Here is a 27,489-nt window from a genome sequence, read left to right on the forward strand (position 1 = left end):
AGGGAATGAAGAATTTCTTATGCATAGTCTGAATAATTTAGCTAGAACAGGAACAAGTTCAAGGGAACGCTTTTTCGAAACAATTATTGGAATTCCATCTGAAACTGGAGCTTTGTTAGTTGGTAAATTGTTTAGGACGGATTTTACACATCTAGTATGTCTCTTAAGTGGAACAATTTCTGGAGAGTCACGTTCTAGTACAGGGACGTTCTGGCTGACTTCCTCTAAAGTAGAATTACTGGCAAATGTATAGGTAAGGATGTATGCTTTACCACACAGGTCATTTATACTGTTACCATCGAAAGATTTTAGTGGGGGAATGAGTGATGACTAAGTTATTGTTGAAAGAACTGAGGGCTAACCAGAATATTCTGTTGTCATTACGACTGTTTGATAATCTGGATGCTTGGTTGTGAAGAAAGTTTGATTTAACTACATTTATTACTGCTTTTGTATAGATTCTAGCAATTTTAAAATGACATTCGGGTGTTTTATATTTCAAGAGTTATATGCTAATGACTTTTCTTGGGTTGTTGCTCTGGCACAGTTGCTATCAAACCATTTTGGGGAGTCCAGTCTTTTGGTGAAATACTGACTTGGTATGAACAGTTCCATACCAGCTTGTGTTAAGTCATTAATATGAGACTGGGCAGAACTGATGTAACTGGAAAAGAAAGACTTGTCATGGAATACCAGCAAGACACAGTGTCCACAAAAAGTATAGAGCACCTGCCATAGAAATCAATGGAAAAAAACGCTCTAAGTTTTTGTGGTTTGCAGCGTAGTTTCGCAACCAACCAAAACTACCATGTTTGGTGATTCAGAGACACACCAGGAAAACAAGACGATCTTCGATTCCCACCTCAGTGCTGGTTGAGCTGCCTTTGAGAGTGCTTTTGAGAGTGCATTAGTGGAAAGGGGATGTCCCCTTCGCATTTATGACCCTTTTCAGGTGCCTGACATGGAGTCAGCAAGGTTCCTGAAGTATTTTATGTCCATGTCCATGCACAACATATTTGTGATCTCGTGGATGAAGCGTGGAACAGATGAAGTGTCGCAGGTTGCTATATCCTTTGTTGACACATTTTTGGCCCTCTGGGCCAAAATCCGAGCCTTTTCTTCGGCACTGAGGTTACTAGGAGCCATCTGGGTGTATTGGTGTAGGAACTGTAGTGCCAAGTTAACAAACAAAAATTGAAGGTAGAGGTGCATGAGCAAGCAGTACTAACTTACTCTCATAGGCAACTTAAAGGGCACTGTGGCGGGAACTGAAGGTCGTCTAGTTTTCCTGGTGTGTATGAGTTGCCAGACATACAGGAGTTTTGGTCAGCCTTGTCTCAAAAACCATCCTAGTCTACCTTATCAAAATGCCATTTTTGTTAACATTTGTACATTTTCTTTTCCTTTCAATTTTCGATGCTTGCTTGTACTCTTTCCCACTCATCTGCATGCTTCTTAAAATTGGTATGCTATTTTCCGAGAATTTCACTTGTACTTTTCCCGGTATTCGTCTTTTCCCTTTTCCTTCCAATTCAACCACATCTTCCCAATCTCACTTCTTCTCTGCTAACTTAAATACCCCATTTTCATTCTTATCTGAACCACTGACACATTTGCAAGGACAACCAAAGCAATCGCCAATAAATGCGTATCATCCACCATCACTAAAAACTTAGATAATTAATCTTCTGGCAATCGAAGGCATGTCATTGCAGCGTCGCCGAAATCTAGGAAGCTCAAACCACATATCCTGGGATACTGCTGATAAAGTTTGGATACAATTTGCCCACTTCATTTTGAGATTTTTTGGTCACACACACACACACACACACACACACACACACACACACACACATATGCAGGCGAGTACGGTTACTACAGTATTGCCTCATTAGGCAGGCAATAGCAAAAATAACGATATAAAAAAAAAGCAGTAGGATTTCGCCCATTGTGTTTCAGAATCTCTTTGCTTTAGTCCGTTAAAAAAAAAATAGTAATCCTTTGGCAGTTGGAGCATACTATGGAAGCTTTCCCAAATTCTAATGAGTTCTAGAAACATATCATGGGTTACTGCCCACAGTGTTTTGATACTTTTTTTTTTTACCCAAGATGAACTGAGGAAGGAAACCCAAATAAAATTATAAAATAAATCCATACACCAAATTACAGGTGTCCAACATTCATTAAAAAAAAAATAACAGTTGGACTTGAACTGCTTTAAGCTGAATGAGCGAAGACTATTCTGGGGAAGCGACTTTCAGAGAGATGCAGTTTGGTGAAAAAAAAGAATTCTTATAGGCTGAAGTTGTACAATAAGGCAGTGCGACAGTCCAGTCATGAGCTCTAGCAGAGGCCCGTGTAGCACGGGGGAAGGCATGGGCGGTGGCACAATGGATGCAACTTTGTCTATGCATTTGCCATAAAAGCATCTGTAAAATAATGCAAGGGAGGCAACATTTCTTCTTAGTTGTAGGAGAGGTAGTTAATTTTTAATTGCAAGGCTGTTAATAATTCTTACAGCTATGTTCTATATTTTGTCCCATTGTTTTAGTTCAACCTCTCCACATCCACTACACAAGGGTGAGCAATATTCCACCTGAGAGTGAACATGACTCTTATGAATAATAGCTAACTGCTCGCCGGTGGAGAATTTTGGGACTGTGTAAAATAACCCAAGTCTCCTTGAAACGGCTTTAGCAAGTGCTCTAACATGAGTGGTCCAACTGGGGGTATTGTTAAGTGAAACACCGAGAATTTCAATAATTTTTGAGACAGGAATATTCGTAGCATTGAGGGTAAAATAGGAATCAGGCAATGTCTGTCTGTTACTTAATTTATATATTTCTTTTCCCTAGCATGAAATGAGACCCTGTTATATTGTCCCTATTCAATTATTTTAGATAAGTCTTGGTTTATGGAGACTGCTGTATTGAGCTGCGAGTTCAGAGATATAAAACTTCGTGAATGGGTGTTTAAATGTGAAGGAACTGTGAAGCGTTGAGTCATCTGCATATGAGTGACTGGCATTATGGGTGACTGGCATTATGGGTGATAGATGAGAGATCATTAGATGAATTAGGAATAGGGTTGGAGCCAGGACTGATTATTGTGGCATGCCGGCATTAATCGAGCGGAAATTAGACTATACATCATCTACTTTTACTCCTATCATTCTGTCGGAGGGATATGAGGAAATTATTGGAACAAAAGATGATAGGCCATAGCAGGGGAGTTTGGACAGCAGGTAACGGTACCAGATTCCATCAAAAGCTTCAGAAGTATCAAGGGCTACTGCTTGGGTTCCTCCATGCTGGTCAGTTGACTGATGGATGGTATGAGCCAAGAGATTTAGTATATCTACAGCGGATCTTTCGTGACGAAACCCATTCTGTCTGTCACTAATTAAGTTGTTGTTACACGATGTGCTTACAGTAGTAATTACTATTTCAAATTCTTTACCCAGAGAAGATGTGATAACTATAGCCCAGTAATCAGAGGGGCCAAAGGAACATCCTTTCTTCGGAAGTGAGTGGATATTGGCTTCTTTCCATGAACTAGCGAATGGAAAAGTATGTATGCATAGCCTGAATAAATTTGCTGTAACAGGTTAGAGTTCTGGGGAACACTTTTTTCAAAACGATTGGAGGAATTCCATCTGGACCTTTAGCTCTGTAGGTTGGTAAAGTGTCTAGCATTGATTTTGCGTATGTTAACTTGGAACAGTTTCGGGAAGGTCAAGGTTAAAAGTAAGTTCTGACTGACTTTCTCAAAGGTTGAATTTCTTTCAAACGGACTGCCACGGATGTTCGCATTTCTACTCAGATCATTTATAGTGTTTCCATTTGAAGTTTTCAGTGGGGGAATGGGTGTTGACTTATCTGAGACTTGACCAGAATATTCTACTGTCAATAGGACTATTTAATAATTTGGATGCTTAGTGCGGGAGAGTATCCCCTCAGGGCTGTGTCATCACTTATTCATTCACAGTTTCTCTCCATTTATTTCTGTCATGCACAGCCACTCTTCCTTGCTCAACAGACATCCCTCTCGCATCCAACGCTCTCTTCACACTGTCCATCCATCCTATTCGTGGTCTTCATCTCAGCCTTACACCTCTCACATCAGGTCTAGTTATCTTTTTCACCAATCGCTCATTATCCATTCTCTCCATATGCCCAAACCATCGCAACACCCTCTGCTCAACTCTACCAGCCATCTCCCGAACAACTCCAGTTCTCCTTCACACTTCATCATTTCGCACTTGATCCATACGCGTCACTCCACACATACTCCTCAGACACCTCATCTCCATTGCATTCAAACTTTTCCTCTCTGCTACACCCATATTCCATGTTTCAGCCCCATATAACGCAGTCGGTACCACAACACCCTCATACAGCCTTCTCTTTACATCCATTCTAAGCGAACGACATTCAAACACTTTTTTCTTTCCTCCCAGCACCTTTCCTACTTCATTTATTCTAAACTTCACTTCTGCATCTATTCTTCCATCCACAGCAACATGTGACCCTAGATATTTAAAAACATTCTACCTCCTCAAGCAACTCGCCATTCAAAACTATATTCATCCCCCTACTATCTACCAACCTCGTACACTTCATCACTTTACTCTTATTCTCATTTACTTTCAATTTCCTCCTTTCACACACCCTTCCAAACTCCTCTACCAACTGTCTCAATCTCTTCTCTGAATCAGCCACCAGTGCAGTATCATCTACAAACAGCAGCTGCTTCAGATTCCACTCTCCACAATCAACATTCACCAGACTCAGACCTCCACATAAAACTCTTGCATTCACCTCCTTTACAGCACCATCCATGTAAATATTAAACAACCAAGGCGACATCACACATCTCTGTCGCAGCCCCACTCTCACGAGAAACCAATCACTCACAGCATTCCCCACTCTTACACACGCTCTACTATTTACACAAAAACTTTTCACTCCTTTTAGTAACCTACCATCAAGTCCATACAATCTTAAAACAGTCCACAAAGCCTCCCTATCAGGTCTATCATATGCTTTCTCTAAATCCATGAATGCCCAAAAGACATTCTTACCTTTTGCTAAATACTTTTCACACACTTGTCTCACAGCAAACACCTGATCCATGCATTCCCTCCCTCTCCTAAAGTCACACTGCTCATCACCAATCACTCCCTCTGTACCCTCTCTAACTCTCATAATTAACACTCTACAATAAACCTTACCTACAACACTCAACAGACTTATACCCCTAAAGCTAGTACATTCATACTTATCACCCTTGCCTTTATACAACGGGACCACACAAGCACTTGCCCAGTCAACTGGCACCATACCTTTCACAAAGCACACATTCAACAATCTTACTAACCAGTCAACAATAGTTCACTCCACCACCCTTCAGGCATTCCACAGCACACCCATCCATACCTGCAGCTTTCCCTGTTTTCATCTCCTTTACTGCCTTCTCCACTTTCTCCTTTGTGATCAAAGAATCATTCAACTCTCCTAACACATTTATTCCTTGCACCCTTCCATCCGCCACAATCTCAGCCACCCTTTCCTCCTCTACATTTAATAATCTTCCAAAATACTCTGCCCATCTCTTCCTTACTGCATCCATCTCACTTAACATCCTTCCATCCTCTGCTTTTACTCATTCTTCCTTCCCAGACTCTCCTTTTCGCACTCTTTTCACCTCCTTCCAAAACATTTTCTTATTCTGTTGAAAATTCTCTGTCAGTCGCCTACCCCACCTCTCATCTGCTGCCACTTTAGCATCACGCACAGCCCTTCTCGCCCTATTCCTCTTTTCCTTATACCTTTCATATGACGTCTCATCCTTCCTCTGCAGCCACACTTCATATGCACGTCTCTTCTCAGCCACAGCCATACTTACTTCCTCGCACCACCATTCACTTTCTTTTCTTACACCACAACCCACACGTCTCACACCACACACTTCTGCATGCCCCACAACAGCGCTCTTAAACAACTGCCATTCCTCCTCCACACTGCCATTTCCCTGATCTTTCACTACATTCCACTCATCTTTCAATTTCTCCTGGTACTCTATCTTTTTCTCTCTTTTATCCAACTGACTCACTTTCAGAACCTCCCTGCCATATCTAACCCTCCTAGCTCTCGCCCATCTCTTAAGTATTCTTAACTTTCCCTCCACCAGGTAGTGGTCAGACATACCTCCACCCTCCCCTCTCAGAACTCTCACATCCAACAATCTTCCTATTTCATTCCTAGACACAACCACATAGTCCATCAAAGCTCTATCAACAACCCTTCCACCCTCCTGTCTCACCCATGGATACTTATAAATATCTTTCTTCTCAAACAGGGTATTTCCAATCACCGTCTCTCTCTCAACACACATCCCTATCATTCGTTCCCCATTTTCATTTCTTCCAGGTACACCATGCATACCAAGTACACCTTCAACTGCTACATAACCCACTCTAGCATTCAGATCTCCCATCATTACCACATTCACATTCGCTCCAAAACTCTGCAGACACTCATCAACATCATTCCAGAAAGACTCCCTCTCTTCTTCATCCCTTTCACTACCAGGCCCATATGCACTCACAAACACCCACAACTCACGTTCAAATTTCGCTTTCACCCACATCAGTCTCGATGACACCTCCTTCCATTCAATCACACACTGCTGAACTTGCGGGCTCACTAACAAGGCCACACCTTCTCTTGCCCTTCCTCTATCAACACCTGACAATCTTCCAGTCACACTTCCAAACATAGACTCACCCTTCCCTTTCATCTTCGTTTCACTCAAAGCTAACACATCCAACTTTCTTCTCACAAACATTCTCCCAATCTCCTCCCTTTTAGCCTCAATCGTACTACATCCACGCACATTCATAGACCCAATATTCAGGGTACGAGGATAACTCCATCCCCCATCCCTTTCTCTGGCCTGTCTCTTTTTAGGAACTAAAAAACAGAGGAGGGGGTCCCTAGTCCCCTCACCCCGCCCCTTTTAGTCGCCTTTTACGACATGCAGGGAATACGGTGGCAGTATTCTTCCTAACACAACCTGGCCACAGAGTAGTAGTACCACCCCATAGTGCGGCCAGATTGTGTCCCCCCCGCCACAGCGAGATTTATTACTGGTTTTGCATGGTTTCTATCATTTTTAAACTGACAGAGATTCAGATGCTTTTGATTTTAAGTTAAAGTTATACACAAAGGACTTTGGGGTCGCTTTTCTGTCAGACTATTTTGGGGAGTCTGATCTTTTGGTAAATTGACTGAGTATGAACGATTCCTTACCAGTTTGTATTAAGTCATTAATGTGGGACTGGGTGGATATGATGTCAGCGGAGGAGAAAGACTGCCACTGAATATCAGCAAAATAATTTCTAAAACCATCCCAGTCTGGCCTATCAAAGTGTCATTTGGTCACACTGACTGGTTCAGAATGGGTAGGTTTGGGACAACAACTGACTAATGAGACTTTGATGAGACTGTGGTCGGAGGACCCAAGTGGTGACAGTATTCATCTGGGTCATTTGTCAGGAATAGGTTCAAGAAATAGGTTCTATGGTCAGGATTATCTGGTGTTCTTGTTGGTTGTTTTACCAGCTGCATGGGATTAAACGACTCCGCAAACAGCTCACATTCTAGACCAGTATCATAAGTCCTGGCAGCATGCAATAACCATTCTACATTATAGACGTTGAAATCAACCTAAATGGTAACTTCGGTGGTAAGGATGAGGTTATGGCTGGTCAACTAAGTGGATATGTTGTCAAATACGCTGGGTTTTGAAGAAGCGTAGAGGGCCTGATAAAATTATACAGCTATATATAGTAATGTTTAGGTAATAAGTTTGCCATCTTGATTTTGAGATCTTGTTAACAGGTAGACACACACACGGACACACAGACATAGACACAGTAGCAGGCGATTACTTTATCGCCTTGCTAGGTTGGCAGTAACAACACACGGGTCTTACGCACTCCTAAATGACAATCATTTTATACATTTCACAAAGCTCTCAACATCTCGTTCTCTTGCTAAACTCAGCAACTGGTTGGAATGTTGGAGTCACTCTAGTGGGTCATCTGTTTCCAGAAACACTACCATCCATTCTTTTCAGTCACCTGATCTAACCTCTAACTTCCCCCCTTTCGTTTTAAAGAATATTATTTTCGATCATTCACCACTTAATACTTTACAATCCATTTGTCTATTATACCAGATAAAGACATCCACACGTGGACGGCCTGAGTGCACGAGCACTCAGAAAGTCTAACAGTCTAAAAACACTTACAGCAACCTAGGCGAGATATTTATTTCAAGGCTTGTCAAGGAAATAAAAACGAAAAAAATCGTACAAACAGCTGTTCGATACATATGAAGGGCAAGTTGAATTTAATGAAAATGAAAGAGAAAGGTAAAACTGGCATTCCATAGCCAACTCAGGAGGAAACCACTTGCATGAGAGTGTTTGAGCAACAAATTAATATGCACTGTGACAAATTAGCTCTTCCACTTCCACGCTCAGCGATCATTAGGGCCTTCCATGTCCCCCTCGGTTGAAAGTCTGTTGTGCTCTCAATCACATTTTTTTATTTAGAGCAACACAAACTATCTGCCACTGCTGCTAATTCAATTTACCAGCAATTTTTCATCAGACAACCTCTTTCGTTCATCGTGTTTTAGTCTAGTTTTGACAATTTTATGGGCGAAATTTGACGACAGCCTTGTAAGGCGATGGCTAAATTGGTAGAGAGGTGACCTGCAGTCCTAATGGACCCAGATTCAAATCCCGGCTGGGACAGGGAACAGTTTAAGGATTTGAATTTCATTAAAGCAGACTTTACTGATCAACCAGAGGACCCACCGCCATGTCACAGAAATATCCACGCTAATACCAATACGCCAGTCCTGTATGAGACAGCCCAAGCATGTATTCAGTATGAACGGTGGGCTTTAGCTCCGAAGTGGTGACATGTGGAGGTGTATGGTATGCAGGAGGACTATTGGGCCTTGGGAGCAGGCTGTGAAGCCTATGCCTAGACTCGGACCCATTAAAGAAAAAAAAAAGTTTTCATAAGGAATAATCAAGTTTTCATTTTTTTATATTTTGCAGCTACTCACAGCAGTATATGTCAGACGATTTGCAAACTCTCTTTTAGGAAATACTGGAGTTTCCCTCATGTTTGTTGAGTTGAGAGTGTAGCGAATGCATTGCCCTGCCATCGGCATTGGACAGTAGTGATACTGGAGGATGATGAGTTGACAGGTCGTTCGGGAAAGACTGATAAGTAAGGGTGGAAGGACGGAGCCCAGTGGGACTCAGATTCTAGTCTTCTGATTTTGGTAGAACATTTAGGTTTATCAGTCTGAGAGGAAGTTGACCAGTCATTTCTTATTGGTGTCTTTAATGTTTGTAACTAAAAGTTTGCTTCTTGAGATAGTATGATACTATATCAAATGCTTTGCTCATGTGTACTGCAGATAGTTTAGGTAAAAATGGTGGTTGCATTTTGCTGAAACCATCTAGAAAGAGTTGGATGAGCTTAGAAGGGTGCCTGCTGGCAGAATGCATAGGTCAGAATTTGGGAGGCTGATGGTGTGATGTGAGGACAATGCTCTTTGTTGTTAGTCATTTCATGATTTTTGTACAGCATACAAAACACAATCCACTATAACTAGCCAATGACGTTGATCTTAATTACCCTTTACAGGCCTCAAAGAAGACCAAGATCTTTTAGTACCGCTTTCTGTATTTCTGCTGATGAAAAACATTCTGCAAATTTTCTTTATTTTTCCCAAAGTAATATTAGCACACGCATGCTCAAATAAGACTTTCTTTACGCTTTCAGCCATTTTACATTCCCGTTTCCTTTCTGTCTGTCTGCAACTTTATTACCTGCACTTCTTTAGCCATTCCTTCTAATTATGCCTCTTTCCTTACATCCACCCCTACATTCATATCTTCACTCCACCAAGGTGCCTGTAAATCCACCATCTTGCCATTGCACACACACACACACACACACACACACACACACACACACTCACACACACACACACACACACACACACACACACACACACACACACACACACACACACACACACACACACACACCTCCTTTAACATTCTCCTTATATCTCCATTATGCTAACTTACACTGTGCTTACCTAAGTTCTCTGTCGTTATTTCATTGAGATCTTCCTCCAGTTTCTACGCAGGGTACTTCACCTTCTTCCTTATTTTTAGTTTTTATTATTAAGGAAGTAGAAACCAAAGATCAGAAGCCCGCAAGACTGTTCCTTCCAAGAAAAAACAGAAACATGATAGCAGAGACCTAAATTCAAGATCTTGATGTCTGGACACAATGCGTTCGAAAGACTGAAGGATATAGGCAGTACGAAATAGACAGAGGAAGACAGCTCCAGAGATGACTGTCTTGCTGCATACATAAAGGACTAGAAGCAACGGTTAATTCTTGCATTAAAGAACTGTATAGAAAAGGGATGAAAGTTTGTTGCTAGACGGTTTCTACATGTCTGCTCTAGTGGTGTAGGGATGCAAGCAGACATTTCAAAGGAGCAGTGACCATTGAAATAGCAATAAAAAGAAAAGAGATAAAGATGCAACAGTACGGTCAAGAGATAAAAGTTGAAAGGAACCAGTAAGAGGCGAAGAGACGATAAGACAAAAAGCTTTTGACTCCACCTTGTTGAGAAGAGCTTGAAAGATCCATATTAGGAAAGCCTTCCCACACATGATAGTTGTACTCAACACAGGGGAGAATAAAACCCGTGTATAAAGTCAACAACTGTGCAGAGGCAAAGAGCGCACTGAGTCGGCTTGGAACACCCAGTCTTTTGGAAGCAGATTTTACAAGAAATGTAATATGAACTTTTTAAATAAATCCCGGGAGATGATGTAGGTTTAAGTTGGATATTCTTCAGAATTAGAGGATACTCGTGCTTCCTATACACAACTCTTATCTCTGATAAAACTACATAGTGATATGATACTGTAACTATGTGTGATATATATATATATATATATATATATATATATATATATATATATATATATATATATATATATACGGTATGTACTGTGTACGTTGATGCTTATAGGTGAACTGTATCATGCTGAGGGTGCCCCCACCAGAGCCACGCTGGCAGGCTGTCTTGTGGCCCTTCACACAGTACACATGGTTCGCCTTGGCGATGGGACTTCTGCTCAGCGGGCCACTTCTCTATTGCATGGGTCGATGCTCTGCCCAGAGGTATGAATGTTTCATGTAATTTGTTTTTGAGACAATTGCACAATTATCACACATTTTCTGACTTTGTCAGGACCTTAAGGAAGCCATGAATCATTGTGGAAAATCTAAAGACTCTGACTGAAGACATATAACACATAACCCGAAAGAGGGCATGTTCAACAAAATTATGTGAGAAATTGTGATAGGAGGATGCCTACCTACTTACCACTGATCTGATCCCTAAACATCGAGCAATTTCTCTTTGGCAGGTATAACCGCCTCGCCTTAAGCAGAGTGTAACAGACAGGGAGCCCTCCAAGGTTTAATAGTAAAACAGAAGTTTCTTAATTACACAACTCTCACTCAGCCACTTATACTTCTTGGATTTCAAATTCACTGGTATTTTAATTGTAAAATAATATATTTAGAATGAAACACATACTTACAGTCACATGAATTAATAAATTTTATTCTTTCTGATCAAGCCCTGAAGCGATGTAGAGATGAACCCTCCTTCGTGTGCACTTTCCATTCTACCCTCCCTCACCAGGGTGTTGCAACCATAATCATGTCAAACATGCTTTTGCAAAACTCATCACCACTCATCAGACTTTTCCCTCAGTTCGTCTTCCCATTCGTTCGTTCACTTGTTCTCCAAAGGCCACAAATATGGACAAAATTTTACGCTTAACTTGTCAAATCAGTCCTCTCAATATGACAGCGTGTCTCGTCGTAGTGGTCAACATTCACAAATCACTTCCAGCATCACAGTAACCCCCAGTGGACAAGGGCATAGAGGAAACTTCTTTATGTTCAGGTGTACAAGCATAAAATTATTTTCACTGGAAAGAGCTGAAACTAGGCAAAGTGCAAAAGTAAATGAATAAATAAACAAATGCGCGCATATTTTCATACTTCATTAAGTGGTGGAACTAAGAAGGGAGGTTATAAGGAGGGAGGTAATTATATAGGTAGTTGGATAGGTAGGTAGACTGCTAGGAAGACAGGGAAGTAGGAAGGTACGGAGTAAAGGAAGGAGGTAGACAGGAATGTTTATAGGTAGGTAGGTAGGCAGCTAAGTGGAAGAGAAAAAGGTAAATAGGTAGGTAGGTTGGTAGGTAGGTAATAGGTAGGTAGGCAAAAGGTAGGTAGATAGACAGGGACGTAGTTAGGAAGGAAGGTATAGGTAGGTAGGAAGGCAGATAAGTAGGGGAGAAGAAGGAAAGTAGGTAGGCAGAGCGATAGATAGGTAGGGGTGGAAGGAGTGAGAAAGGTAGGGAAGTAAGTAGGTACAGTAAGAAGTAATAGATAGGCAGGTAAGTAAGTACAGTAGGAATGGAGGCATGTAGTTATGTGGTTTGGTAAGCAGGGAGGCAAAAAGGAAAGAGGGTGTAGGCAGGCAGGGAGGTAGATCATGAGGTTGACAGATGGGGAGGCAGAAGGTACAGCTGGGAAAGTAGAAAGTGCGAAAAAAAGGGGGTATATGGAGACATCTCGCAGTTCCCTGTGGCAATCCCCCGTATTTTTATGAATGAATCACTCAGAACCTAGTGCCTGTGTTAGGTGGAACGTGACCGGCTGAACTTTTGAGAAGTGGTGAAGTAAATATTCTCATCATGTAAAACGTAAATGAAAGTCAATAGCTAATAAGTGGTAGGAAACAATTTTTAGAGAATACTACAGTATTTAATGAACGAAAGTGGAGTATCATAATGAGCATTAGCAATCTGTAAAACCTAACTGGCAACACTGCACAGAAAAGCAGAACATCAGCTGGTAGTTTCATTTATTCATGATCTTTCAAGCTCCTGAAACTAAGTCTAGCAACTCAGACAAATAGATGTTGACCACTAATGAAGAGAACCGGCAAAGTTTTCTTTAACGAATTTAATACTGATATTATATTTCATCAATTTCTAGGGTTATTATGCTCTATAACACAATTGATGTCTATTAAAGTGAGTAGGAAATAAATTAATATTAAATTATTTGTTGCCTTATTACCTTTTATATTTCTTCTATATACTGTGTAAAGTATTGACATAGGAAAAAGAAAAGACTGCGCTGGGTCAGAAGGACCCTGTAGTGCAAAGGAGGAGACAGGGAGGAGGGACAGCAAGCACGAGGGAAAAAGAACGAAAAGAGGGACAGTTGAGGAACTGAATAAAACACGAGTATTATCTGTTTGTCGTATATAGATCACATGTATTGTTTTTGAGAGAACATTGTTTTAAATGTGAATGAATATTTTGTCAGAGGAAATATACTTGTTATAAATTATTGTGATTCTGTTCTATGCCTACTGATTATGAGATATATCATAGTCGAAACATTATCAACATTAGTGGCAAATATATATTAGCCCAAAACAAACCCTCATAATTTATTACCATGCTATCCCTGTATTCATTTTCTCCACATTATTAAACATGTCCCATTCAATGATTGCTATGATTTTTCTTGGAACAGATAAAAGGAGGTAAAACTGTTGTGAAATACGTGTTGGAATCAGTGCCTTGCTCATCTCACAGCTATGTTGCACATGGTAAACATCCTGTCAATTGACAATGAATGTCTGAAGGTGATACACATATAAATTATGCAACATACCAAAGCAAGCCCATGATGTTAAAGCCCTGTCCACACTATCGGGCAGTGCCCCGCAGGCATGAGTGGCCTGTCATCGAACACTTTGTGGCAACTTTGATGGGCAAACCAGCGGACAGCCAGTGCCCGTAGTTGTGTGAAATCACAGGACACTTCCCGGTGGTTTGGCAACGGGCATGGGCCGACAACCCTGCCATCCCCCACAAGTTGGCTCTTTAACCAGATTGTTTTTCTGCACTCTCTCCTTTATTTAATATTTTACAATTGCAACAATTAATATACTATTCTAAGCTATTACTTTTTTCTTTTCCTCTGTGTTCCACATGGTGATATGACACTCAAGCACTGCTGACCACCTACAGAAAATTGGCCGACTTTACTACTTGACCTGCTATTCAGCAGCATTGACATCACAGTCTGCCAGACAGACTGTGCCCGATGAGGGCACAGTCCGCCAGCCACTGCCCGATAGTGTGGAGGGCTTAACAACCTTAACCTCCTCGTGCACGATGACGCAATACGAGTCAATTCCTTGCAGTCTGAAGAGTAACCGATAACGCACTATTACACAATTTCCCTGTAACTAATCATAGAAACTTTTCCTGTGGCTGAAAGTGCATCAAATTTTAGTGAGTCATAGGTTAGGGTGGTCAAGTTTGAGGGAAATATATGGCAGCATTCAAAAGTCTGTCACAAGGACAAGCGGCCTATTATTAGCTCAGTCTCCTCTCGGCAGTCAGGCGAGGAGGGTGGGCTAGAGCGCAGTCGGCCATTTTATTCCTCGTTTTCTATTGTGTTACCCACCCGTACCTTACGTATATTATAGCGATAGCGTATTATAGTGCAGTGTGTCTGTGAAGGTGTATGTTTTTTGTATATTTTCAGAGAAATCCAAATTTCAAATCTATAACCGCTCGTGACAGTTCCCTTTCAATACCGAAAGTAGCCACGATGGCGGGGAAAGGGTTATCTGAGGAGGAGTGCCTGAAATATCTATTTAATAAAATAAACAGTGAGGAGGACATAGACAAAGAATCTGGGGAGAGTGTTTTTGAGAGTGACTGGGATGAGGAGGAGAGAGAGAGAGTGAGGCGATGTGATAAACTTCCCTCTGCCCTCCACAGTCAAGGCCATCTTCATTATCACCACCACTCCATGGGTACCACCACTGATACCAATATCAACATCACAGTGGAGACAGCTGCCTCTTATTACCACCTCAAACACACACACACACACACACACACACACACACAGACACAAACACACACACACATAATCACACACACATAAACTGTGATCATACCATTCCTCCTCGCTGCCACTCCATCTCTGCATTCCAGAAGCATTACAACACTGCTAGAGGATATACTGGTAAGTAACCAGATTACTTGTTTCGTTTTTATACTATGTATTATAAGGTATAAAATGTGTGTGTTTACTAGATATTCTCATAGGGAACATTGGTGCATTTAATTGTTTTTCTTTCAGGCATTTTACTCATAAAGTATGGGTTGCATGAAAAATCCACAAAAAGCATGTGCAAGCTGATTTTATGCATACTTTTGTAATGCCAAATAACCTATATGTCAAATTATTATTTTGGTAAAATTTCTGAAACGCAAACATATGGGCACGAACTTAAGTGCTGTTACCACGCACAACCCATCCTGTTTTTTTTTCAAAATTCATTTTCTCAATAACAATAAGGGTTATAACAATGTCTATTATATCTTGGGCTTCCTTAACCTTTGGGCTACAAAACTAGAAATAATTTACATATATGTTTGTTACATTGTCAATAGTAAGATACTAAATGATTAACAAATGAGACTTTTTTAGGCCATTTTTTTTTTTCAATTTACTTGAAATCTGTCAGGCATATCAAATCGCCATGGGGCTCATTAGAAAGCTCGTGAAATTCTACATAAAGACATGTACTTTGCAACTGAATGTTCCAGGAAAATTTTTGTGCAGTGATGTTGGGAAGTCATTAGAAGCTAGTTTTCTCCTAAATAAGATTTATTCTCACTTCATTTCTGTACGTTACCTAGTCCCTGTTTGATGTTACAAAACGATGTTGTATGCTCCTTATGGACATGAAAGTAATTAAGTGGAGCTGCTGGGAAAAATTTTAAGGTAACCATCTCATATTGCTGTATATGAGTGTTACTAATTATCTGACTATACTTTTGCGTTTCCAATGCAATGTATTTATACTGAGATGACCCCTGTAGGAGGGTATTGCCTGCAGAATTATGGGCAATAGTTAAAGGGTTTTGACACCCCTTCAGTTCCGACTCAATCCATTTCAGCTTCTCAGCTGTCCCTTCATTCCTTCTTTTACCTTCGTTCTTGCTGTCTCTCCTCTATCTCTTTTGGGGCAGGGTGGCTCAGTGGTAGAGGGTCGGACTCGGGACCTGGGGGATGGTGAGTTTGAGCCACGCCTGGTAGCTGCCATGCCGGGAATGATAGCGCCCTCCTGTCACCTAGCAGGGCTATGTGATCTAATAAGGTCTTGCTCGGGGGAACATTTCCTTTGCCCTTTCCTTTCTATCTCCTCCTTTGCACTACAAGGTCCTTCTGAACCAGCGCAGTCTTCTGTCTTCCAATGTCAATATATTATACAGTATTTTGAAGCTATAGAAAAGGTAAAAAGGCAAAATATAAATTGGTATTAATTCACTCCATACGCATTTAATTAGACATCATGTGTCATAAAGTGTAATTACCCTAGAAACTGGTGAAATATAATATCAGTATTAGATTCATTAAAGAAAGCATTGCCGGTTCTCTTCATTAGTGGTCAACATCTATTAGTCTGAGTCGCCAGACTTCGTTTCAGCAGCTTGAAAGATCATGAATAAATGAAACTACCAGCTGACGTGTTGCTCCTCTGTGCAATGTTGCCAGTTAGGTTTTACAGATTGCTAAGCTCATTACTCTCTTATACTTCACTTTCGTTCATGAAGTACTGTAGTATTCTCGAAAAATTGTTCCCTACCACTTATTTGCTATTAAATTTTCTTTACATATAATATGAGAATATCTGCTTCACCACCACTCAAAAATTCAGTCAGTCACGTTCCACCTGACACAGGCTAAGGATTCTGAGTGATTCATTCACAAAGATACGTGGGCTTACTACAGGGAACTGCCAGATGTCTCCATTACCCAAATATTTTTTTCGCACTTTCTACTTGCCCAACTGTACAATATATAGGAAGGTGCGTAGGTAGGAAGGAAGGAAAAAATGACAAGAAGTGCATGCTAAACTTGTATAATGGTCAATTTGCTCTTTAACACCTTCCAGTGAAAGGCTCTCATGCTCTAACAGTGACTGCAAAACCTGATATCAGCTTATAACAAGGAATCCACTGCACACAGCAAGGATCATACGAGACCTTGCCTTCAGTATCCCAGCGTAGCAGCATTGTATGATGATGATGAATTCAGAAAGAGTAGGGTGGTGACATGCCACATTTCCAGATTTTGTATCTAAAACCGAGGACGTATATAATGTAATGAAATTTGTGCTATTTGCAGTCTAGATCTTGAACAATAGCCCTAATCTTTTATTTTAATAAAACAGAGGAAGGAAAAACAAGTGAATAATAAAGAAAATAATCCTTACACCAGATTACTGGCATCCTCCATTCAAAAAATATCTGTAACAGTTGGACTTCAACAGCTGTAGCTTGAAGTTTGGCAGGAAACAAACTCCGGGGAAGCGAGTTCCAGAGAGATGCAGTTCGGGGAATAAAAGAATTCTGAAAGCCAGAAGTTCTGCATTATGAATGTGTGACATACCAGTCATGAGCACAACCAGATGCCCATGTAGCACGAGGGAAGGCATGGAGAGGTGGCACAAGGGACACAACTTCCCCTGAGCATTTGCCATAAAAAATATCTGTAAAATAATGCAAGGGAGGCAACATTCCTTCTTACTTGTAGGGGACGTAGTTTATTTATAATAGCTGGGTCATTAGTAATTCCAACAGCTTTGTTCTGAATTCTGTCTGGTTGTTTTAATGTAACCTCTCCACATCCATTCCACAAGGGTGAGCAATATTGTAGCTGAGAGTGCACATGACTCGGATAAATTATAGCTAACTGCTCGTCAGAGAAGGCATTACGGACTCTATACAATAATCCAAGTTTCTTTGAAGCAGTTTTAGCAAGTGATCTGACATAAGAGGTCCAGCTGAAGGCATTGTTAAGTGAGACACTGAGAATTTCAATACTTTTGGAGATAGGAATATTAGTGGCACTGAATATACGAGCCTGGCAATATCTGTTTATTAGTAAATTGTATATATTTGGTTTTGCTAGAATTAAATGAGGCAAGGTTGTTTTGTTCCCATTCATTGATCTTAGATACATCTCGATTTATAGAGATGGCTGTACTGAGTTGAGAGTTAGAGATATAAGACTTTGTAAATGGGTGTTTGAGTGTGAATGAACTATGAAGTGTTGAGTCATCTGCATATGAATGGATGGGGTTGTCGGAGACAAGTAAGAGGTCATTAATATGAACCAGGAACAGGATTAGCGCCAGAACATATCCCTGTGGCATGCCAGCATTAATTGAGTGGAAACTGGAATATAAATATTCTACTTTTACTCTTATTTTTCTGTCGCTGAGATTTGAGGAAAGCAGAGGAACAAAAGATGTTAGTCCATAGCAAGGGAGTTTGGACAGCAGGGAATGGTGACACACTCTGTTGAAAGCTTTAGAAATATCAAGGGTTACTGCATGAGTTTCTCCATGTTGGTCAATTGATTGATGGATGGTATGGCACATGAGATTCAGTACAGTATGTCAACGGTGGAACTTTCGTGGCGAAAATCATATTGTCTTTCACTAGTTAAGTTGTTGGCTTCAAGATGTTTAACTATGTGCTTTTTACTTAAAATTTCAAATACTTTACCAAGAGAAAATGTGACAGCTATCGGTCTGTAATCATAGGGGTCAGAGGAACTTCTTTTCTTTGGAATTCGGTGGATATTGGCTTCTTTCCAATAATTAGAGAATGATGAAGTACATATTCGTAGACTGAATAATTTAGCTAGAACAGAGGCATGTTCTGGGGAATACTTTTTCAAAACAATTGGAGGATTTCCATCTAGGCCTAGAGCATTTTGGTTGGTAAATTGTCTAGGATGGATTTTACATATCTAGTGATCTTGTCTGTATTTTAAGTGGAACAGTTTCGGGAAAGTGAAGTTATAGTACTGAGACGTTCTGACTGACTTCCTCTACGGTAGAATTTCTGGCAAACGTACTGGCAAAAGTATTCGCTCTCCCACACAGGTCATTTGTAACGTTGCCATCTGAAGAATTTAGTGGGGGAATGGTTGATGACTTGTTAAAGTTATTATTTTAGAATTGAGAGTTGACCAGAAATTCTATTGTCATTAGGGTTGTTAAATAGTTTTGACGCTTTATTTTGAAGAAAGTTTGATTTAGAGAGATTTATTACAGATTTTGCATGGTTTCTAGCAATTTTAAATTGACAATGATTCAGATGTTTTTTATTTTAAATAAGAGATATATACTAATGATTTTTGGCCTGTTGCTCTGGTATAGTAGCTATCAAACCATTTTGGAGAGTTCAATCTTTTGGTGACCTGTTGACATGGTATGAATAAATCCATACCAGCTAGTACTGCCATTAATGTGGGACTGGGTAGAACTGACATGACTACAGAAGAAAGACTGCCATGGAATGTCAGCAAGATAATTTCTAAATCCATCCCAGCTTGCCCTATCAAAGTGCCATCGAGTCACCCTGACATGTTCAGAATGGGGAGCTTTGGGGCTTTGATGAGATTGTGGTCAGAGGATCCAAGTGGTGACAGTACTTCTGTCCTGTACTGATCTGGATTATCTGTCAGAAGTAGATCCAAGAGATGGGCATTATGGTCAGGATTATCTGGTATTCTGGTTGACAGCTTTACCAACTGCATGAGATTAAACGATTCTGCAAACAGCTCGCATTCTAGACCAGCATCGTCAATCCTGGCAAAGAGCAATAACCATTCAACATTATGTACGTAAAAATCACCCAAAATGGTAATTTCAGTGCTAAGGGCAAGGTTAAGGTTACTCAACTGTGTGGATAAGGAGTCAAATACACTGGGTTCTGAAGAAGCATTGTAGGAGTGACAGACTAAACAGATATATTTGGTAATATTTAGATAATTTAGTTTATACAGTAAGCAATCAAAATTAGTTGAGGTAAAGTTAAAAGTGTCAACTGTATATTCATATTTGATATAACAAGTGCCACCCTTGTTACAGAAGTCTGTGAGGAGATGGTAACCAAGAAAACAATACTGGGATATATTGGCAGAGAGAGAGATTTGTGGTTGTGAGGAACAGGGCCAGAGGGGATATGGACTGTAGGAAAAAATGAACTGAAGTCAGATTGGTGCTGAGGTCACGGATATTGGTGAAGAATAAGGCTGCACCTGCTCCTCTCCACTGACGAGCATGAATGGAATTTGCAACAGTTGCCGCCGGCACAGTCGCTTGATGGCGGCCAGCAGGACCCTGTGCCACCAGCCTTGCCCTGCTGGTGGTAGCAATCCGAGATACCACTCGTTTGCTAATAATAATGCAGCAGCCATTGCTAAAGGGAGTGGGAATAGAAGGTGTGATATCTTACGTGCTCATAGTGTGGTGTAGAAAGTTGAAGGTGGAGGTATTAAGAGAGTATGCTGGCTTACTCTCTGTGTAAATGAAAGCACTGAAAATGTTCAGCAAAGGGAGCTGGTCAGGATTAAGTCCTGAGGCCTGGTGAAATGGGAGCTCCAGCTCTCCCTGTCACCAGCTTCCCATCCACCTCAGGAGTACAGCCCTGTTCGATTGGTGCTACAGTCTACTCCTTCAGTGGATGGGTACATTGTGTTTAACATTACATTTTGTTTTACATTACATTTTGTTTTACAGTATCTGGATTTTGTTTGATATGTTATGATCAGTGGGTGCTGATTCTAAATCGAAAGGAAGACAGACAGATAATGTTAAGTATTTTTTGTTATCCAAAATGACCACCATTGGCAATGGATAAAAATTAGATAGTAATGAACCACCATCTGCCTGTATAAGGACATATCCAGCTACAGTTACTAGATGTGTGGATTTATTTTGATGAAACTTTGCAGGAAAACTCCCAGGGATCCAGATTATATATATGCTTTTTTGTTCTTTGTTTCACAGTTCCTGATAATATTTCAGTTCCAAAATTATTTATCATACCACTCAATAGTTTGTTTTCTGTAACAGAGCCAGTGTAGCAAAGCCCATCATCTTCAAGCCTTACCACATAATAGTTTATTTATAAATATTAAGTTCATCTTAACCCCTGTGTACACGATGATGGATTTGTCGTCATTAGGGTCTGGCTGAGACATTGCACATTGACGATTTTGGTGTCATTAAAGCAGGGAAGCTATGACGCCTCCAAAAATGACACCGATCAGCCGAAAACTTTTCCTCTGACGAAAGATAAAAATCTTTCGTCAGAGGAAAAGTTTTCAGCTGATCGGTGTCATTTTTGGAGACGTCATAGCTTCCCTGCTCCTCGTCAAAAGTAATAAGTTGGCAACTGTGGGTCCCGATACCAGCAAGAGAGCGGACAGGTTATTCAGCACCAAATGAGCTGTGAGTGGGAAAGGTACTGCGTGGTTCTGTCCCTTTAAATTTCCACTCTTACCCCTGTCCCGGCCGTGCAACATATTTCACTGTACCAGTAGTGCTTGTGTATAGTGTTTGGGCACTTGTGATTAGATTTGGTGTTTGCAATAGGAAATTTGGTTTTTGTGAAGCATTCCCGGTCATTTGTTCCTTCTTCCTCGCATTAAAAAAAAAAAAAAAAAAAAAAAAAAAAAAAAAAATTGTCAGCCATTGGCCCAACGAAGATTGTGCTACTGTTTCTAACCAACTACACTCCCTCTACCCTGCACCAAATGTGAGTATTTAGCTATAAAAAATAGTGACAGTGAATCATGTGAATATAGTGTGCATATCTAGTGTACAAAGAATTGGTGGAATATGTTCAATAGCTTAGAGGAAGGCAGGAAACTGCCCTACAGTCATGACACGGCGTTGGTACATTGTAGTTATTTGCTTTTTTCTCGAAAACCATGGGGCCTAGGATCACCCATTGGGCTCAAATGAAAGCCATTGAAATTCTGCATAGGATGATAAAATAAAAACTTAACAGTGGTGAGAAAAGTTTTTCGCTAAAGCTCCCCGAATAAAACAATCTGTTGTCTGTCGAAAAAGGTTTTACTTTTTCGCATATTACTCGAACACCATACCTCATATCAAAGTGGGACCTTCGGCATTCGAAAGCTAATAAAATTTTCTTTCCAATGATGTATAACATGTAGAGATTCATTAGTAAAGATTCTACTTATGATGTTGGGAAATGATATGTTTTTTCATTTTTTTTTTTTCATTCATTGCCAGACGCCATGTATCCCAGACCTAAATGTTTATTCATATGGCCTAATATACATATAGTGTTTTTCTTTTTTGTGTTTTTTTTTTTTGCTTATCGTGTAGAACAAACATTGACGAATAGGAATATGTGGGTTTTATGGCAAAATAACTGTGCTTGGTGGTGAAAATAAGCCGAGAATACAAATTTTTGGAGCATGTGGCAAGCGGGGGAGGAAGGGCGAAAAGCCAGCGTGTCATGTCCCAGAAAACTTATTAACCCCTACACCGCGGGGTTGTTTTTGCACTCCTTGCGCGTCCCGCGAGGATATTCGAGCTCCGACTGACTTGTAAAAAATATTTGCCAAAAATCAGTTATTAGTCCTAGAATATTATAATTATAAATGCCTATGGCACATACCTTCAGCTTTCCTCTGGGATGTTTGGTGAGCCTTTGTTGACAACCGTAGGAGTTGTGGAGACTTCTGAAGTTGGGTAATGAAGTCTCCACTTTACACTTCCCGATACCCCATAATATGGTTACCACTGCCTGATATTATAACTACAAACACTATTCTATGAATTTCAAGTAGTTTGGTATACATATTCCAAAAAAAAAACCCACTGTGAAAGCAATGTAAATTACGAGCGCATATGAGCTTTCTTCCTGTGTTGGTTACCCGATGGTATTCTGAGGCGGAGCTGTCATTTATTATTTATAAACACACTCACGCTTTATATTTCTAGTACTTTATTACACTTTATATATATATATATATATATATATATATATATATATATATATATATATATATATATATATATATATATATATATATTTATCTATAAGTTTCTTTCAGTACTAGTAGTTTATTTTCATTCCAAGCATTCACTTTCTCGTACTGTATACTAGCGTAGAGATCGAAGCTGTCACTTTCGCTTTCAAACTTTCAGTATTCATACATGCTAGAGCAAATCTTTCACTTTCACTTTCATTCCTTCTAGTATATATACTCGTATTCTTATATTACTACATATTTACAAGTCTATTAACATTCTCTATTTTATTTACATTATTTACATTTCTATTTTATTTACACCATGTTTTGAACTGTCACTGGCAGTAACTTATAAAACTATTTTCCACTGTTCAGTTATATTTACATTCATTGTGCTCACTTGTTGTTTACACATTATTTACGCATTATTTACATTTCCACTTGCACTGTTTTAGAGTCACCAGAAAGATCGTAATCACTGTCCATCATTATCATTGATGCATTAGCCAGTTCACGTTCCTCAGCAGAGTCACTTAGCCCTTTACCCCTACACACGAGGTTTAGTAGGGGTAGAGGTCACAGGGCCCTTTGCATGGGGATAAAAAGTGGCCAAATTGGACAGGCGCGAATCCGACGTGGTTTCACCTTGAAAGACGACAGTAAACTGAATGGAATGCTGTGGCCTAGGGGCAGTGAAGGGTTGCCAATGTCAGCGTGGTGACAGCTGCTAATATATACACTATGAAATTATTGGCAGGAAATCTAGACAATACATAATAAATTAGGTAGTTCCAGGTGAATGTAAATATCACTTAGGCTTCTCCCTCCCTTTCCTATATATATTTTTATTATGAGAATAGGTCATACGACATAATTCAAGGGGAAATAAACAGGGAAAATTAGCGAACGATGTGCACATGAGGTGTTGCCAGGTGATAATTAGCCCATTCCAGATGTATGGAGTATCAATTACCTTCTGTCTTTGTTTCATATATTATTTTGTATAAGAATAAGGCAAAGGGCACATTTCAATGGATAAAATGAGTGGAAAAATCCGTCCAGGATTTGTGTAGCGCAGCGCAGCTGGTCAGGCGGAAGGAGAGGGTAATGGAGGGGAGGTAAGGAGGGGGGGAGTCAAGGACAGGAGAAAAATGGCTAAATTGTCAACAGTGGATGGGAGTACAGGTGACATTAGCAGAACTGAGTATAGCTGGACACTGGTAGTATTGATAGATGATAAGCCACCACTTGAAAGCCTGGGCAAATTCAAAATAACACAGAATCACAAAAGTGATGCCCCACGGTATGATCCCTTGCTGCCGAGCATAACGAAAGTGACACCCCATGGTACGATCCCTTGCCCCCGAGCTTCATGAAATTGACGCCCCGTGGTTAAGGGGTTAACTTATCCTTGCACAAATGGATTAAGGTTCCAAAAAATAAGCACAGGGTGTTGGACCGAACAAAAAAACGAGAACACATGTGGCCTTACACGAGTAAATGTTAAATATTCAATGGTCCTGAGTATTTGCTGGACCTTCCCTAGGAATGGGTCATTGTCTGAGTCACTCATATTACCGAAGTGTGTCATTTTAACTTGCAGTTATCAGTCCCGTGGCTCAATACTATTGCAGTTAACACCGCTGTCCAGTAATAAAAGATCTGTCATGTGAAAACTGTGTTCAGAGCTTGCATATATATATAAAGTATATAAAATGTATATTGTGTACTTTGCAGAAAATACGTCTAGAATGGGAAGAAATTGAACATTAATACAAATAATTTTTCAGCTTGTATACTTCTGGCATCCCACAGCAGACAATTCATCTTTATCAGTATTACTTCATTTAGCATAATTTTGTTCTTAGTCTAATTTGGTCTCAGATTTGGTGCTTGGCATTAATTCTTGCATAATGGATAATTTTAGCTTAATTTTAACATAATCTTCTAATGTTCAGAATCTGGTGTAGAAGTTTTTTTTTTAACAGACTACTGGATTACCAAAAAAGTAAATGTGTTGTTAGATCTAGTTACTCGTATGTTCACTTTTATTCAGTGGAAAATACCTGTATTTGGAATGACAACAAGCCCAAATTCCATAGGTATATTTACGATATTCTAGAGAATCAATGTTGAGGAAGAAAAGTAAAATTTGGAAAGTAAGTGGAGATCTCTGATGTTAAGTGGTGAAAACGGAGATTCTCTCTCTCGGATAAGTAAGAAGTTCCTCTGCTCGAAAGTCAGAGCAGACAATACCCAATCCATTTCAGAGTTACTGAGGCACTGCAAACGATTCCATTTTCTAATGTTGATTGATGAAGCATGTTTTCCTTTGATAAAGATGAAAAGCGCAACAGGCTAAAAAAAAAAAAAAAAATTAACTAATCAGGTTAGAGGGCATGAGATTGAGTAGTGAGCAATATCTGATCCAAAATAAACAATAATAAAACAACGGAGAAAGGCTGATACCCTGAATGAAACCATGAGTCATAGCCTATCAGGAAAGATTTCAGGGGTGGGCGTGGGGGGTCGTCTGCGCCCCCCCCCCTACTTTCGGCAAACTAATGATAATGTGAAACAAGAGCAATGCTATTTACCAAGTTATATGCACTACATATTTTACTACCCTTGCATTTTTTTTTTAATGGGTCTGACTCTGGGTAAAGGCTTCAGGGCCTATCCCAAGGCCCAGTAGTCCTCCTACACACTTCCACATGTCACCACTTCGGTGCTAACACCCACCGTCATACATGACTGGTGTACTGGTATTAGTGGGGGTATTTTTACATGTCAGTGGGTCTTCTGGGAGATCAGTAAAGTCTGTTTTTATGAAATTCAGATCCTTAACATGTTCCGTGCCCCTACCGAGATTCGATCCTGTGTCCATTAAGACTGCAGGCTGCCTCTCCACCGAGTCAGTCACCGCTATTTGCTCGTATTATTGTATTCCTATGATTAAAACATGTAAGTTAAAAGTGATTTTAAATATTTTGATTGCTTAAATGCATTAAGTATTAATTCCGTTAGGAATCACTCTCTCCTCTTGTAAAGTGCTGGATCCGGCCCTGATAACACAGTATATCTGGAAGAAATAAAACTAACTACTGTTGGATGTAGAGCTATGGATATATGAGACAACTTATGCTTTATACACTGATGTATAGGAATTAATATGTCATAACGCAATATGTAATAATTATAAGCGTATAATGGTTATAGGTATTGATATACGAGCCAATGCTATTAATATGCCTACCTCTATAAATATTGAAATTCTCCGTGATTCACTTAACAATACCCTTAGCTGGACCTGTCATGTTAGATCACTTGCTAAAACCGCTTCAAAGAAACTTCGATTATTGTACAGAGTCCGTAACTTCTTCACTGTGGAGCAGCTAGCTTTAATTTACAAGTCATATGTGCTCTCAGCTGGAATATTGCTCACCCTTGTAGAATGGATGTGGAGATGTGGCAATAAAACAACTAGACAAAATCCATTAGAAATATTAATAACTTTACAAGTGAACTACCTCCCCTTCAAGTAAGAAGGAATGTTGCCTCCTTTGCATTATTTTATAGATATTTTTATGGCAAATGCTCAGACGAAGTTGCATCCATTGTGCCACTTCTCCATGCCTTCCCCTGTGCTACACGGGCATTTGGTAGCATTCATGACTGGACTGTCACACTGCCATATTGCAGAACTTCTGCCTATCAGAAGTCTATTCGTCCCCGAACTGCATCTCTTTGGAACTCGCTTCCCCAGAGTGGTTTCTCACGAAACTTCAACCTACGGCTCTTCAAGTCCAACTGTTGCAGATTTTTTGTGAATGGAGGACACTTGTGCTCTGGGGTATGGATTTTCTTTTTATTCATTTGTTTTTCCTATTACTGGTCTTAAAAAAAAAAAAATGTAAAATGGAATAAAAGCCATGGATAGAAGAACAAGAAATGAGTGAGAAGGCATTATAAACACCGGGAAGGAATTCTAAAATGTTATTAGAACCGACTGTTGACTCTATAAGTATATGACTTACTTGTGCCAGATGGAAATTTTACTATACTAACTTGGCCTACATACTCCCAGAAAGACTCCCTCTCTTCATCCCTTTCACTACCATCCCATATGCACTCACAAACACCCACAACTCACATTCAAATTTCGCTTTCACCCACATCAGTCTTGATGACACCTCCTTCCATTCAATCACACACTGCTGTACTTCCAGACTCACTAAGCAGGCCACACCTTCTCTTGCCCTCCCTCTATCAACACCTGACAATCTTCCATTCACACTTCCAAACATAGACTCACCCTTCCCTTTCATTTTCGTTTCACTCAAAGCTAACACATCCAACTTTCTTCTCACAAA

General features: G+C 40.1%; 1 protein-coding gene across 1 annotated transcript in view; it reads left to right on the forward strand.

The window, feature by feature from the left end:
• The window catches only part of LOC145396977 (putative glutamate receptor), a 61,069-nt gene that overhangs the window by 9,283 nt on the left and 24,297 nt on the right, over positions 1 to 27,489 (forward strand). The window contains exon 4 of the mRNA XM_080270207.1: positions 11,151 to 11,302. Coding sequence (XP_080126333.1) covers positions 11,151 to 11,302 — 152 coding nt within the window. The remainder of the gene's footprint in view (positions 1 to 11,150; positions 11,303 to 27,489) is intronic.

Source organism: Coenobita brevimanus, chromosome 40, assembly GCF_032717465.1.
Source record: "Coenobita brevimanus isolate Jiangsu-jjx chromosome 40, ASM3271746v2, whole genome shotgun sequence".
NCBI lineage: Eukaryota > Metazoa > Arthropoda > Malacostraca > Decapoda > Coenobitidae > Coenobita > Coenobita brevimanus.